Source organism: Hydra viridissima, unplaced genomic scaffold (assembly GCF_058129835.1).
Source record: "Hydra viridissima isolate aposymbiotic clone 2 unplaced genomic scaffold, HvirCarnegie_v1 scaffold_10, whole genome shotgun sequence".
Taxonomy (NCBI): Eukaryota; Metazoa; Cnidaria; class Hydrozoa; order Anthoathecata; family Hydridae; genus Hydra; species Hydra viridissima.
The window spans coordinates 8,150,194-8,167,246 of record NW_028324309.1 but is presented as its reverse complement, the minus strand read 5'-3'; the positions used below and the strand labels follow the sequence as shown (position 1 = coordinate 8,167,246).

Genomic DNA, 17,053 nt, shown 5'->3' with positions numbered 1-17,053 from the left:
TTGCGCAACTAATTTCTCAGCTTGAAAAAGAGGTCAGTAAGGACAAAAATGTAAACAAATGTAAAAAAATAGCGGCAAACTATTTTTTCTTTTTCAAAATTTTGATAGCTAAAAATATTATTTTTTAGCTGGTCGTTTATTATTTTTAAAGTTTTATATTCTTAAAGCAAGCTTCTGTAACTTTCATGACATACTTCTATTTTTTTTTCTATGAGTGTTTTTTCGGATGATAAAAGTTCACAATCTACGTTTTTGGTAGAATCGATTATTGTATGGGTTTCAGTATCAATATTAGTTGTAAACTCTAGATATTTCAACATTTTGCATGGAGATTTTCTAGGTAACTTATCTTGTGGTGTCTTGAATGAAAAAATGCTAGGAACTTCATTCCATGATTTTAAAGTTTTTTTACCGCATCCTGAACTAACTTTTATTTCCTTAGGCCTAAAATGAAATTCACACACTTTAGTATGTTTCATTACTTCAAATTTATCAGCACCTCCTTTACGTTTATAATTAAATATTTCGCTACACCAAGCTCTGTAAACATCAAGTTTTTTTTTCTTAATTGGGAAAGAAAATAGAGCAATGTTAGTCTTTTCCATATTGTTATTATAAAACGAACTTTCGCACAGTGGAATACAGCAATACATCCCTCTTCCACCTTTTTTCACTTCGTTTGGTCTGAAAATGCTTGAGTTGGAATGAGGCATCTTTTGGAGCGAAATTATATTTTTAATTTTATAATTTCGATAAAGAGTTTTTATCTGTTTACATTTTTGTCCTTACTGGCCTCTTTTTCAAGCTGAGAAATTAGTTGCGCAATCGAATTAGAGAAATGTCTATTGGATATGAAAATGATTTTGTAAAATACGTTGGGCTGCCTCCTTAACTTCATACTAATCACTTGAAGCTTCATAGTATGAAGTTTCAAGTGATAAGTATGAAGTTAAGTTGGCGGCCCAACGTACTTTACAAAATCATTTTCATATCCAATTATGAAAAATACAGATACTGTGTTTTGACGTTGTACAGCTGAAATTACATAAGATAATTACCAGAGTGTCTTGAAATAAACAAAAATAATTTTAAAATGGCTTCTTTAAAAAATGTTAGAAATAGTTTATTACTTGCATTAGAATAAAATATCATGACGAGGAGGAATTTTTACTACTGTACAAATTAAATTTGTCTAAGAATCCAGATTTACTGTTTCAAAGTTATAAGCAATTTTGTTTAGAAACCATGTCTGATGATGAATGCAAAAGTGAATTTAGATTTCTACGTAGTGATATATATCGCTTACTCAATGTACTTCCACTACCTCAAGAGTTTGTATGTTATAACGGGTTAAAAGTTACTCCTGTAGAAGCACTGTGTGTTTTTTTAAAACGGTTTTCCTACCCATTTAGACTACTCGATATGATACTCGATATATATATATATATATATATATATATATATGTATGTATGTATGTATGTATGTATGTATGTATGTATGTATGTATGTATGTATGTATGTATGTATGTATGTATGTATGTATGTATGTATGTATGTATGTATGTATGTATGTATGTATGTATGTATGTATGTATGTATGTATGTATGTATGTATGTATGTATGTATGTATGTATGTATGTATGTATGTATGTATGTATGTATGTATGTATGTATGTATGTATGTATGTATGTATGTATGTATGTATGTATGTATGTATGTATGTATGTATGTATGTATGTATGTATGTATGTATGTATGTATGTATGTATGTATGTATGTATGTATGTATGTATGTATGTATGTATGTATGTATGTATGTATGTATGTATGTATGTATGTATGTATGTATGTATGTATGTATGTATGTATGTATGTATGTATGTATGTATGTATGTATGTATGTATGTATGTATGTATGTATGTATGTATGTATGTATGTATGTATGTATGTATGTATGTATGTATGTATGTATGTATGTATGTATGTATGTATGTATGTATGTATGTATGTATGTATGTATGTATGTATGTATGTATGTATGTATGTATGTATGTATGTATGTATGTATGTATGTATGTATGTATGTATTTATACTTATGTATTTATCCTAAATTTTTATCAGAAATTAAATAATTACTTTGTTACACTTTTGGAGCAAGTACTATTTTGGTCCATTTATAAGCCGTTCTCAGAAAACACGAATTTCAATTTTTTGACGTTGCGTAAAAAGTTTTAAAACGGCATTTCAGGGAATCCCATCCATTGCGCATGCCTAGTGTGAAATATTTATCATAAATTGTAGATGCTGCCGTTGCAGTTTTCTTATCGTAAGCTCTCAAATATCGACTTTACGAAATCAAAACGCCAACTGCAAATGCAACGTACTGCAACTCCAACGTACAACTGTACAAAATATTGGTTATGCGCATGCGTGTGCTCAGGGTAAATCCCTACTCGGGTTTTAAAGTTCTAGGCCGGACGTGAAAATTAAAGTTTTGGCGTTGTGTTGAAAACGTGAAGTAATTTATAAAACGTTAACATTTTTCATAGTAATTTTCGTAACGATATTTTACTAAAAATGGCTATGACGACGACTTAATAAATCCTAACTTTTACTTTTACGTCGCAGTTGGCGTTTCGATTTCGTAAAATCGGTATTTGTAGGTACGTTACGGACAGTTATAAAGCATGGAAAAAGCAACGAAATTTGAAATATTTTTCCATAGAATCCTGTGCTGAACAAATCAAAGCAAAGCCTTTCGGTAACTATGCATTTTTTTGTGCTGTTCTGATTTTTCAATTTCAAGGAAAAAAAGAGATGAAATTATACAATTTTGTTTTTACTTTTTGTTAATGTTACATTTTATCATGTGAACATGAACTTAAGTTTACTAATTTTAAAGAATGATTAAAATAAATATTTTTTTGACTTTTGCGACAAAGAATTTAACTCTGAATTATGATATGATTTAGACTGCATAATGTCTTTGAACCAAAGCTGATGTAATAAAAGCTGATTACAACCTTTACCTAAAAAAATACTCAAAATATCTATTTAGTAGCATAGAGAAATGCAATATAAACTTGAATCAACTTTTTGAGAAATATTTGTAATTCGCGAGGTTAGAATTATTTTGTTCTATCTCCAATTTTAAAAGTTGGGAGAAAATGAGTTATTAATTTTAGTTAGTAATAATAACTTTTAAAATACGCATTATTTTATAATTTTTTTTCTAAATAATTTGCTTAAACATAAATTGATTAAAGCATAAGTTATTATTTCTTTAAAAATAAAAGCTAAAACTTTAAACAATTTTTACTTTTAGAAAAATCAAAAACTTTCTCCCAACATTTAAACTTGGAGATAGAACAAAATAATTCTAACCTCGCGAATTAGCAATTTTAAATGGTCTTATTATAAATTGTCAAACCTTAAAGAATTTAAATGACCATATGTAGCAAAATTATTGCTGACGAATCTAATAAGCCATCCCAAAAAGTTCTAGAAAACCACTTCTGCTTGATAAAAATGAACTTAAAAATGAAATTTATTGTAATATTTATATGCTGTGAGAACTATTCAAATGTCTTCAACCAGAATGTATTGAAGCAACTAGTTACATTTTGTAAAAAATTGAGAAAGTTATGACTATCAACCAACTTGAACAAATCAAGCTATTTTTTAATTGCAATCATAACAATAAACTTAAAAAATATGAAAATAGGTTATGCAAGGTACATGCTATTGTTAATATATTAAAACACTCCTTTTCAAAACTGAAATAAGAAAAAATGTTATGCCTTTATAAAGAGATTGTTCCTCATAAAGGAAAATCGTCTATGATTCAGTGCAACCCAGTAAAACCCAAAGTCGGCTAAAAAAAAATGTTTTCTTTGGGACACTGGTGGGTGTGCGTGTGCGTGCGTAATTTCATAAAATTTTATATCGCCGTTAGGCAAAAATAACTTTTAGCTAATGTGGATCTTGAACTTCTTTTAGAAAAACAGAAAAAATCAACAATTTCAATACCATTTACACTTTCGTAAAAACCAGTGTAAAAAAAAGTTCAATAATAAACAGAAACTTTATCGAAGAATCTCTAATTATAAAGCCTTTTGTAAAAATGACAGCATCCCAAACCTTTCCATTTTATAGAATAAATACAAAGTTATTTGTTTTTTGAGAATGTTTTTTTTTTCTGAGAATATTAAATAGAAGAGTTTCATACTTTATTTCTACATTATTTATTTTAATCTAAAAAACATATTGGAAATCCAGAAGTAAAATATACATTTTATAGTTTTAAAAGTGATTTACATCAAAGAGGTCAAAAATAGTTTTTTTAAAAGAAGCTTATGAATTAAGCAAGAAAATATCTTTGCAAATTCAAATAACGAATTAAATTACTTTCTTTAAGCAGACTTATAAAGTATCAACAAATACTGGAATGGGTATTAAAACAGCTCAATGTTTAATTCTTCTAATGATAACGAAAAAACATGGAAATAACATGGAAAAAAGTTCCTGGCGAATGGCAATCTCGGTAAATTTCAATTTATTGATGATGGATTGTGCAAATTACAATTAAATTCGCATTTTACCAAATACACATAAAACCATTCAATATAAAATAAGAAATAGACCAGGATATAACAAAAATATAACAAAACAGAAAAAATTTGTGATAACACAAGAAAAAATTTCATATATATAATATATTTCAATTAGAGAAATCAGCATTCATAATCTGAATGACCCAAAGATCAAAATTAATGAAATACCCAGCTGACTTAAATTCAAAAAGTCTAAAGCGCTATCTTAGCGAATACGGAATTGTGTTAAACCTTGTACGAGGCAGTTCTCCAAACATAGCTGTTGAATCTTGTACACTCTTTGCTAAAGCCTTAATTGATTCGGCAATATGATTGGGGGATGGTGAAAGCTCCTTAAAAAAAAAAAAAATTACTGTTGCAAGACTTCTAAAATTTTTTAAAGAGTTAAAATTCAAAAACTTAACAGTTACATTTAAGTCGTTTTCGTCATCCGGTTCATATGAATGCTTTCTGTTGTTAAACAGTTGTATGGATACAGGTACTGAAGTGGCATAAACCCGATTACTAGAATTTATTCCTTGACTAGTTACTTGCATGTTAAATCCACCACTGCTCTCTAAACTTGCTGTGTCACCTGCAAAAATAATTTTTGGAATTGAAATAATGGAACTCAACCAAGAAAAATCTTTCAAAGCAAAGAATCAAAGTTTGCACACCACTGCTGTCATCATCTGATTCAAAGAATGGTTCATAACTTTTGCTTTCTTGAAATCCTTCAAAGTCAAACAAACTTTCTTCATTATTTGAGTCTGACTGTTTGAGAGGAGAACAATCTTTACTTGTTTGCATTAAATGATTTCTAGATCTTGAATCTGGAAACTGAGATGTAGGTGAGATGTTAGATGCATCCAAATGGTTTGTTCCAACAGAATAAACTAAAATAATAAATTTAAAAAGGAAGAAATTTGAATATTTAACATATTTAATTAAAAAAAAAAAAAAAAAAAACATTTTTTAATAACTGATTTGTATATAAAAAACAAGGTTCAACTTCTTATATTCATAGCAGACTAATATTAATGGAAATATATATATTTATGAAAATCCTCACTATCTGTAAAATGTTATATACAGAAGAATAGTAGAATAAGGTTACTTTATTCATTAGGTGACTTACAAACTTACTTTTTTTATTAGGTGAATTTGTAAAATTGTCTTTAGATTCGCCAACAATATTTTTATTTTGTGTAATTAAGTCAAATGAACTTTCATATTGATCAGGATCTTCAAATTTTTTAATAGTCCTAAAAGTTAAGATTACATGATTTTCAAAAACGAGAGCCCTATGCAATTTGCACAAATGATAACAACTTGATGACAAAAATGTTTTAAAAGTTTTGGCAAAAAATTTAATTATCTTAAAAGTTATTTCACAGATTTCATACACTTGACTTTAAAAATGAAATGAGTCTAATTTTCATAATTAATCCTATAATTTCAAGTGGAATACTTATATCAAGATTAAGATGATAAGATCAATATGCTACTTCTTTAAAGTATCTTTGTCTTTACTTGCTTTAAGTTTATAATCATGAAATTCCTGTAATTGATGAGCAGTGAACACCCTAAAAGTATTGAAAATAAATTAATGGAAGAACTTTGCTACAACACCTTTGCAAAAGTATTACTTACAATTTTTTTTTCCTGGCTTTTTTTTTTTTTTTTTAAAAAAAAGTATATGCTTAAAAAAAACCTGATCCTTTCTCTCATTGCTTCTTCTTCAGAGGACACTGCATTTTTAAATAACTTTTCTATTTGCTCATAGGCTTTAGTTAAGTCTTTAAAGTTAATCTTGAGTGCTAAAAGTCAAAAAGATGACAAAATATATAAAAGCAAACAAACAAAAAAAATAATTTTCAGTTATAAATAATGAAAATAAAAACAAGACACTAAAATTATTAGGTATGCATTCAAAACAAATTATTTAGTTAAAAAGTTACCTGTGTAAGGTTCATCATTCCTCACAAATTTGAACTTAAAGATTTTGGAATAGCTCTGAGAGTTCTGAATTTCATTATACTTTGACATCCCATGCTATAAAAAATTAATTCCAGAAAATTCCTCTGTTTTTTCAGTGGATATAGATAACTATATTCACTGAAAAAATATTTATTTTAATCAATAATCACTGAGGAAATATTAAAATAGATATTTCAAATTGTATATTGTTTTTAAATGAGCTAAATCAAGATTTTGTGTGTTTGTAGCTGAGATTTATAAGTATGTGTTTTTTTAATTTCTAAATAGATCAAATATGTTTAACAAAAATTAGTAAACCAAATAAGTCTTTTACATCTAGATTTTCATCTATAAGAACTCTATCAGTTCCATGTGTGGCATGGGTATAGCAGCCACAGTTTAGACACAGTGAAACTAACCAGTCACTAACTGATCTCTGTAACAACAGAATGCTTTGAGCCTAAAAAAAGATAAGAAATGTTTTTATTGCAAGAGCTAAAATACATGGTTACTCTAAACTCATTTAAATAAATTTGCTTAAATTTATTGATTGTTTTTAGCAGCAAAAATAAAATTTGAATGAAAAATTTCCTTATTGTTTAAAGTATAATTTACATTATAGCAAAAACATAAATAGCTGAGAAATAAGTTAAAATCCTAATTACTTCTTTATCAAGATAATTGAAAGTTGATTTAATGCTTCAAACACTATAATGGAAAACCTTTGAGCACTATAGAACCATTATAGAATTATTGATGGAGAAAATTATAAGGGTGTATTTTTGATATAAAGTAATATTCACAAAAACATGTTGCGTGCAAATAGCTTACTTGCATATTTTTTTCCTATATTTTGCATAGAGCCACAGTTGAGGCCTATAGATTACTGGTTGGGTTGTTTAAAAATTTTATAAACTTTAGTGTCCTACATGTGTCTCTTACTGATCTGTGACCTGTTATAAACCTGTTCTAAATATGTATACTACTGCTCTGAACTGCTTCACACTGACTAATTCAGTTCAAGTTGAATAGAATAAAATGTAAATTTAAAAAATACTACATACTTGATGGATATAACATTTTTTAGGGAGAAAAAAAAAATCTTTACCTGAAAAAAACTAGTGTAGTGACAATTTATAGGTTGCTATGAAAGTAGAAAGTGTGAATGAAATATTTGTTACTATACCAGGATGGTAAAAGAAACCCATCTTATCAACTAATAAGCACACTTCACTAAGGTAAAGAACAGGACGGGGAACTTAGTCATGAAAACAAATATGGCTGCCTTCTATAATCTGGATGTTTTTGCATGTTTGTATTAGAGTGAAAAACATTATTTAGGATTGTTAACATAGTTACTTTCTATGTTTGCAGGGCTATTTTAAAAAGCTACCTGTCATACCTGCAGATACCTAGTGAAGTGTCACAATTGTCAGGAGTACACTTTATGATATTTACTGTGAAAGGTTTGGATGGAAGGCTACCATCCACTCAAAGTTGTTACAGAATATCCCACATTGACATAACTATAGAATGCTAATCCATTCCATATCTACCTCAACATTAAACTCAAAACAATTAACTGGACCATGTAAAAATTGTTCTCTGAGAAAAGAAACTGTATGCTTAGGCACAATACTTGTGTTTACTAAAGTTGGATGTGTCAAACCCATAAAATAGAATAATGTCTTCGCTGTTTTGCAGCCTATTTTTAATTAGACTGTAAATTGCTTGTGTAGATTGAATGTAACATTATAATTGATTATAATCAATATAATCAATTATAAATTGGTTCTATTTTTTAATAACTTTTTTCTAGATGGTATTTAATTTTAGCAAGTGTTTTAACAGTTGAGCTCATAAGACTTAACTATCAGTTGAAAATAATAAATTAGTTTGTCATCATTGAAAGAGAGCTAAAGCTTTCTTAATTATGAAAATAAGTTTAGAAACCTTGTAAAATGCAAAATGTTGTAAATGCAAACAAATAGCAGGGGAAATTTAAAACAAAAAATACTAATTCTGCCTATAAACAAAACCTAACTAATCTAAAAATACATTTCCATAAAAAAAATTCCCAGTTTATTCTGTTTACATAAAAAGGAACATAAAGTAAAAAAAACTTTTAAAACTTAACACTTTAACATTATTTTTCATTATAAATTTGTCTGTTACCTAGTAAGAAATAACACTAACTTAGTAAAACAGAAACATGTTCTCAGATAATAATAATACTATTAAAGGGTAAATACTTTTAAGAAATTTTTGTGATTTCTGGGCATGCTTAAGTAATGTATGTATTTCTGTATGCAGGCATACATTTCTCTATGTATGTATGTATGTATGTATGTATGTATGTATGTATGTATGTATGTATGTATGTATGTATGTATGTATGTATGTATGTATGTGTGATAAAGTTAAGATAAAGTTTCTTTAGACTTGTTACTCATTAGCTTACAATTTAAAAAATAATTTCAGCTCAGGAAACTTAAGGGTTTAATATTAAGCTTACCACTTCTATTCCACTAACTGCAAGGTTTACTTCTATGAGCCTATTTTTAAAGAACGGGCGCATCATATCTTCCATATCTTCAATATGTAAAAGATCCTTTCCCTCAATACTTGTATTTTTTATAGAAGTTATATTTATTGTAACATTTGCACATTTGCAAAAGTATTTTTCCATTTTTGTTAACAGAAAAATCTAACTTGATTTACGTATATATAAAGTTATATATATATATATATATATATATATATATATATATATATATATATATATATATATATATATATATATATATGTATATAGCTTTTGTAGATTTTATCTTGTTTAGAAAAAAAGAACAATTTTTGTTTACTTGATTGCACGAGTTCGTAAATGGTAATAAATCTAAGCTTAGCACTAAACTTATGTTAATGGAGATAATGTTACTTTTATTGATATAATATTGCATCTTCTTATCTATATCCTTAGTGGTGTAAACAAACCTTTTTATCATGTGATAATCAACATGTGCCGATATAAATCGAACAATTGTTGTAACTTAGGGGGAAATCCCAAAATAATAAAGTACGCCACTTTCCTTCCAAAATAATATCAAGAACAACATAAACTATCTTTTTTTGTAAAAAGATTATTATGGCATATTATTAATGCAACCACGAAACAAGACGAGTATTTAAACACTATTTAACAAAAAACAGGTAATCATAATGATGTAATGATAAAAGTAAAATCCTATAAAAAAATAATACAAGTAACCAAAATCTTCTCCACTGCTTCGTAACCCTTTTTTTTACACAGATTAGCTTTTAAGCAGATTTTGCATTGAATGAATCTATGCATTATTACAATAAAAATTAAATGGTAGGTTCTAGAAAGAAAGTTTTGTCAGAAATGTGCCGACAGCTGTCTACTGATGCCAACTTAAAGTGATGCTGAATGATATTTGACAAAGATTTATACGTCTGAGTTTACATGGGGATACAAATAAAATCCAAAGAACAAAGCAGATTCCGAGATATAAAGACAATCAAATTTTATTTGGTAGCAAAAAAATTGAAATGATAGAAATTAATTTTAAAATTAACGATTTTTTGTTATTTGAAACCAAGCAAAAATTCAACTATGTTGATGAAAGTATACTTTAAAGATATGAAAGATATGAAAGATATAATATATTTGAAAGGCAAAAGTATTTGTAGTAAAACAAATTCCTTACAATTGCAGATTACCAGTCATACTACTTACATTTAACATGGTAGGTCTGACAAATACCTTTTAGTAATATGACAAATATCTTTGAGAAGTCAAATCAGTGAGTTTATTATGTAACACCTTGGACGGATTATATGGACAACATTTTAATTATTAAAAAAGTAGTATGATTTATTTGAAATAAAATTGAAAAATTGAGTTAAAAAAGGTTTGAAACTTGTAAAGCGATTTCGTTTATTTGTTGCTCTATGTTTGCAAGTGTGGAGATAACAGCCATCATTGCGCTAAACTCATCAGATTTTTATAAACACTGAATAGTTTTTTCTATTTTGATTCAGGACACATAGCTCAATATGAATACTTTTTTTAACAGAATGGTTTTGTTTTGAAATTCATCTCCATTTCTTTTGTACAGCTTAGCATTCGTTTATGACAAGAAAGTAGGATGGAGGAGTTTTTTACAAATCAGAGTTATATTTTTTGTTCGAAAATAATTTCAAAACATTAAAAAAAAAACAACAACTGATTCAGCTGTTCACTTCCACTGAAACATGTTTTTCTACAACAAATTAATGTCCATGTTTGTCTAGTTTTTCTATTGTTAAATTTGGTTTGGGCCATTACTACATTTGTTCATTCTTAAAAATCACCAAAATTTATACTAATGCTTTTTCAGCCCTATCTATAGGTTTAATATCATTTTTCGGGATAAACTCTAATATGTCTATGATTATGCAAAATAGAAAAACTAATCAAATAATACCACAATATTTATTTCATTCAAACCGGACATATATTCTAAACTTCAATTAAACGTTTATTGAACTCCTTTATTTGACGAAGTTTCAAAAAAAAAAACGTTACGAATGACGATATTTTAAATGTTTACGTTACGTTTAAAACATCGTTATTCAATCTGAATATAAATATACTGGCAAAAGTTTTTTAAATTCTACACTTGTTGATCGAATTAACATATAAATTAACAACTAAGTAATCATATTTCTAATGGTTTTGTAAAGTATCTTGTAATTTTTAAGTTTATTTGAAAATGTTGCCCCAAAGAGACAACGCATCGTTACAAAATTTAGAAAAAAACTCAGCCCGTCTTTCCCGAGTATATACATTCTTGATTCCAAAAATCTAAAAACTGAAATCAAAGCATTACGTCCGAGAAAAAAAAATGTGCTCGAAATTTATTATTTTATAAGTATATGGTACTGAAACGATAGTGCATGTTGTTTTTGCATTTTTACCGCATTAAAACAAAAAGATTGGTTTTAAGATGAATGCTTCAAATTATGTGACAAAGCATGGTATCAAACTGATCAAAATAAAATAAATAGCATGATATTGTGCTAAATTGAAAATCAGGTTTGGTTGCTCTCTACTTCTGTCAAAAATTAAATGTAAAAGAATTTGACATTCAACGAAACTAGAAATTTATTTGACTCAATTACAACACAACGCAGCCCTAATCTTATTAAAATGCTGGGAAATTGCTTGTTCAAAATAAAGATAAAAAATACTTTTGTTTGATGAATCATAAAAATACTTAGATTTTTAAAAATGCCTAACTCCACAAGGTTATACGAGACATAGAAAAGTTGTCTGCTTCTTATGTTTTCAAAAGTGTGATGCACAAGTAACAACATTCAACGTTGAAAAAATTCAAACCATTCTAGATACAGCAATTAATTTCTCTGATTCTCAAGTGCCAAAGGGAGTATGTGAGATTTGCAGAGTGAAATTGAGGAAAAAGGATACTGGCCAGCCTTTCATCTTGCCACCTAACTTTTACTACAAAAGCATTCTAGTCAGACCAAAGACTCGAGAACAAAAATCTGACTGTTTTATTTGCAAAGTTGGATGGCTGAAATTGAATGCGAAGGACCCATTTGTACTGATTCAAATCCATCAAAGCAAAATCTCCACAGAAGATGCTCAGAAGTCTTGCTCTAGTGAGAAGAGGCCTTCCTCTTGAGTGCAAATAGCCAACCTTTTGGAAAAGTATGCAAACTCTTGCGACAAAATACCAAACATAGGCAGAATAGATTACATCGTCAGTCATTTCTTCAAAAGATGCATCTCCGCATGGAACAATCAGGGTTGCACAACATAATGGAGAACCTTTTCCTATCACAAAAGTTAAATTATTTATACTCTTTTAACATTCAAATAACATTTGAATGTTAAAAGAACATAAATAGCAGATTAAAATAATTCAACTTCTTTCACACCAAAGAATTGATTGAGATAAAGCTTACTGCACTTGGATTGTTAGCAGTCAACAGAATCTCTTTACCACGAATTTGCTACACACTGGCAAAAGTTCAAAAAGTCCTGACATCCTGATCAAAGTCCTGACATCCTGAGTCCTGACATCCTGACAATGGTAGCAAATTGAAGATGTGCATTGTGAAGTACAATAGCTAACACATGTAAAGATCGGCAACCAAGACTAGAATTCATGGTGTTTTTCATTATGTTTTCAGAATAAGTCATTTCTCAATCCCAAAGGAAGTCAACTTTACTTCTTTATTCTAATTTGAATTTAATTTCTAATTTAAGTATGCTGTAAAGATGCAAATAAAGTGCTTGCTGTCATTTCTGTTTCATGTGCTTAAAGGAATAAAATTTTGAACGCATTTTTTTTTTTTTTTTAATTTAATTTTTAGATTTTTGAAATCAGGAATGTATGTAGGGGAAACCGGGGCTAGTTGCAACAAGGGTAAATTGCAACATTGCGGTTTAAAGAATGGTTTTTATATATTTTTCCTATATTTTTCTTAAATAATATAACTATAGCTTTAACACGTCAGCTGTAAAAAACTTACAGTTATTAAATAAAAATTTCAAAAGTTGTTGATATTTTTTTTTTCGATATAAAATTCTAAATTTCGTTTTTGATGTTTTTTTGGGTTTTACTTTAAACTTTGAGGTATATGACCATAATAAAGTAATGGTAAGTTAAAAAAATCTTTTTCAAACACGAAAAGCTAAAAAAAATTAATTTTTTTAATATAGATGATTATATAAAATGATTAGAGTGATTATAATGCCTGTGGGGTAAGTTACATCAAATTGCTTGGGGTAAGCTGAATCATAAATTAGCTACGAGTTTTGTTAATTTAATGCACTTTTCTAGTTTTTTCTAAAATAATGGACGTTTATTTTATATAACAGCGTAACAATAGACGAAAACAAAAGTTTTATGATAAAGATAAGTTTGCATAAGTTGTATATGTATATAATATATATGAGGCATATGTATATATATGTATATATATTTATGTATTACATATTATATATCTATACATGTATCTTATATGTATATTATGTATAAATTTTTATATATAAGTTTACGCATATTATACATATAACAAACATGTATATATACATAATATATAATACATAAATATATACACATATGCTTCATATATATTATGTACATATACAACTTATATAAACTTATCTTCATCATAAAATTTTTGTTTTAAATTTAGGGGACGTCCATAAAGTACGTACGCAGTAAAACCAATGCTTTTGGACCCCCCCCCTCCCCCCTTGTACGCACTTGTACGCTTTTAATACCCCCTCCCCCTCTGCGTACGTACGCGTTATTTATTAAAAAAGTATGACCTCCCCCCCCACCCAAAAAAAAAAAGTTTTCAAATCATTAAATGCAAAAAAGATCAATTTAGCTATTTATATTTCCACAAATGGTGACTTAAATAAATTGAAAATGTTATGGAAAACAGGCATGAACTCTGCTTCTAATCTTTCATTAGTAATCTCCTTACTGACTTCTTCACTTTCACTTAAATCACTCTCCATATCATTCTTTATTTTTTGTTTTTTATGTGCTTTCTTGTACCGTTTAATTGCTGCCTCGCTCGGCCAGTATTTATTGCATTTGACGCAAATTCCGTTTAAAAGCTTTTTTTCCGATGAAGGACAATATAGATCAAATGATATAATTTTGTACTTTAAGCCTTCTGCAGGTATATCTTGCAGCAAAAGCCTATGCGTCAGAGGTGCAAAGTTTGAATAGTTTGATATGTTTTTAAAATATCGAGACGGTTCCATCGCTTTGTAACCATTCTCGCAGTACTCGTAGATGGTCGGAAATGGAATGAAACGTTGGGGGATGGTTTTCAGCCAATTTGTTTCAAACGATGAACAACATAACTTGTCCTGGCAATTCACAACTTGTAGACAGTATCGCGATTGCTGGCAATGTTTCTCTACCCAAGCAGGATCAGGATTCGGTGATTTATATGCTTTTCCAACTGGTACTGCCCGGCAATTAACAAGGTAACCGTCGATGACGGTTTTCTCCCAAACTTGGGATAAAACATCAGCCGCTTTTTGGAAATTTTCTACCTCCAGTTCTTGGTTGATTGTCTTCCCAAAAGAACCAAGGTGATTGCTAAAATAATCATGGGGAAAAACTATTCCAGCCAAATCACGAGAAAGAGGTGCCATTCTTCTTTCAATGAGGTTGAAGGCTGAAAGCCCAGCTGCATTCACACCGTGAAGCAAGACATCTAAATCCAGCTAGCGGAAGAGATCAACAGCAGTTGCTAACGTTTTAGGGAAGCGTGGTGCCTCATCTTGAGCTCCATCAGTCTCCATTAACATAATTGGTTTACGTCTAACCATCTTGATTAGCTCCCTAACATCAAAAGCATGTGTAAAAGCATTCGATGTATAGTGTTTCCCACTTCTTATGCGTATGAAAAAATTTTTGTTGAAAAAATTATTGCTAACTTCGCATATGCCATTCACCGATGGGATTAACTTGTGCTGTGGGCCAACGACAAAGTCATGATCCATAAGTTTGACCTTGTATTCCATATGCATCAGCAACGGCGCTTGAAGGCTTGCAGCAGTAAGACCCAACGGTACCCTGGCTTTATCATCATTGGACATGAAAAGCACAGCTTTTGGTCCAAACAATTTGCAAACTTCAAACATGTCATCAATAAAAGATTTGGCAAACATTCTTTCATCGTTTCTTTTTCGCAGTGAATTTTCTGGACGTAGTAGCTTCACAGGAACTGTTTTTACATGCTTTTTTTCTTCATGAGTGTTTTCACGTCGTGGTAAAAGACGAAGGTACAAACCACTTCTTCTCAAGTTAAAGCCTATTTTCGTCAGCTCTTTCTGAAGATCATCCAAAGTGGAGACACTGCGAAGACATTCTGTTCTTCGACGCTCATCTGCTGCTGATGAACTTTGCACAATTTTTATGACTGTTGATAAAAGTTCTGGCTGATAAATTTCGAGCCGTGGTCGTCCAGGATGGTTTCGCATAAACTGTTTTAAAGCACTTGATACTTCAGGGTTGTTTTGACAAAATGTTTCGATGCCCTCTTTAAGTTTTTGTCTCCGTTTTCTTTGACGTGCCGATTCACGAATCAATCTGAAAGCAAAATATTACACAAATCTTTGATTCCGTAATAAAACCTTCTATATTTAAGGTTTCCTCGATTCTGCGAACTTTGTAAATCCTCAATTAGAAGTTCTTATTGACAATTTGAAAAACAAAATTTTGAAAGTTACTGCCTGCTTAAAAGTTTGGTTTTTATGGCCAAGAGGTCTGTCTATACTTCTTAGCTCTATTCGATATATCGCTTAACATTTACCTGTCCAAGTTTGTTTTTTCTCTTCTTATGCTTTCTTTCACATTGTCTAATTGTTTCCTCGTTACAATAGACAAACCAGAATCGCGTAATTATCGCGTAATTATTAAGGATGAAAGCTGTGATTCAAGATCTGAGATTTTCTTCCGACTTTTAACTTGCGCCGGATTTGCTCTTTCCTTCTCGTTTGATGTTAAATCTAAATTAGGAAATACCCAAAAATAAACTATTATAAATTCTTGACAGCTATAGAGATTGGATGGAGAGAAAATGGTCAAGTTGTCCAATTATGATGAATAAAACTATGCAATTGCAATATAGTCGTACAATGTAGTTTAATTAGCAATTCGGTTGAATTCAATATATAGAAAATCACGAGAGAAAAAGTTTGTAAATTATTGCAAAAAATGGCTTACTAAGTTCAATCCTTTCAGGTTCTGTCGTAGTTGCGTTCGGAAAACTTTGTATTTTATTTGACGAAGACGGCACTGGATGGATATCTTTTTTCTTTTTGCTAGGCGGTGATAAAGCATTTCCCCAGAATGACATGATTGATCCTTTTGACTTTTTTGCTTTCACTTTTAATTCGTTTACTTTTTTTCATACAAAGACTGATCATATTTTACTATTTTCCACAACTCCTGTGCGTGCTGATACTGCTTTTGTTTTTCAAGTGTTGAATTTGCTTTCTTATATAACTCAAGGAGTTGAAGATACTTTTTCTTGTTCTCAACAAATTCGTTCGACATCTTGGGAGTAAGCAGTTTTTTTTTGTTGAAACGTATTCAGTTATTCGAATAGAAAGATAAAAGTTTTTGTTTATTTGGAAATAAACGATTTAATCATAAGATTCAGTGTCGGGTTATTTTTTTACGTTCTTCAAGCGAAGAACGTAAAAAAATAACCCGACTCAAATTAATTGCAGTTACATCTCGCAATGAAAGGTGTTGGTCTCTATTAGCATTAAAATTGTTGTTTTTAAAAATAGTTGTTTTGTATAATCAGAAAAAATACATTTAAACTTTAATAATAATTTGAAGTAGTACATTGTTAATAAAAAGTTAATAATAAGATATTAATTTAAAATAATAAAAAATTAACTTG

At 29.2% G+C, this 17,053-nt stretch overlaps 1 protein-coding gene and 1 long non-coding RNA gene across 2 annotated transcripts; both read right to left on the bottom strand.

Annotated features, from left to right (window-relative positions):
* Positions 1 to 4,537: 4,537 nt before the first annotated feature.
* On the bottom strand, positions 4,538 to 9,328 carry LOC145181848 (uncharacterized). The gene is made up of 9 exons (XM_090065443.1): positions 9,093 to 9,328; positions 6,912 to 7,037; positions 6,559 to 6,652; positions 6,312 to 6,417; positions 6,106 to 6,183; positions 5,744 to 5,862; positions 5,275 to 5,493; positions 5,029 to 5,192; positions 4,538 to 4,950 (listed from the first exon to the last, which is right to left on the bottom strand). The coding sequence occupies exons 1-9, from the start codon at positions 9,264 to 9,266 to the stop codon at positions 4,819 to 4,821; spliced, it is 1,212 nt and encodes a 403-aa protein (XP_089921569.1). The 5' UTR covers positions 9,267 to 9,328; the 3' UTR covers positions 4,538 to 4,818.
* A 6,713-nt stretch (positions 9,329 to 16,041) lies between these two features.
* Positions 16,042 to 16,625, bottom strand: LOC149882977 (uncharacterized). Its single transcript, XR_016456579.1, has 2 exons — positions 16,366 to 16,625; positions 16,042 to 16,148 (listed from the first exon to the last, which is right to left on the bottom strand). It is a non-coding gene; the product is annotated as an uncharacterized LOC149882977 (long non-coding RNA).
* Positions 16,626 to 17,053: the final 428 nt, after the last annotated feature.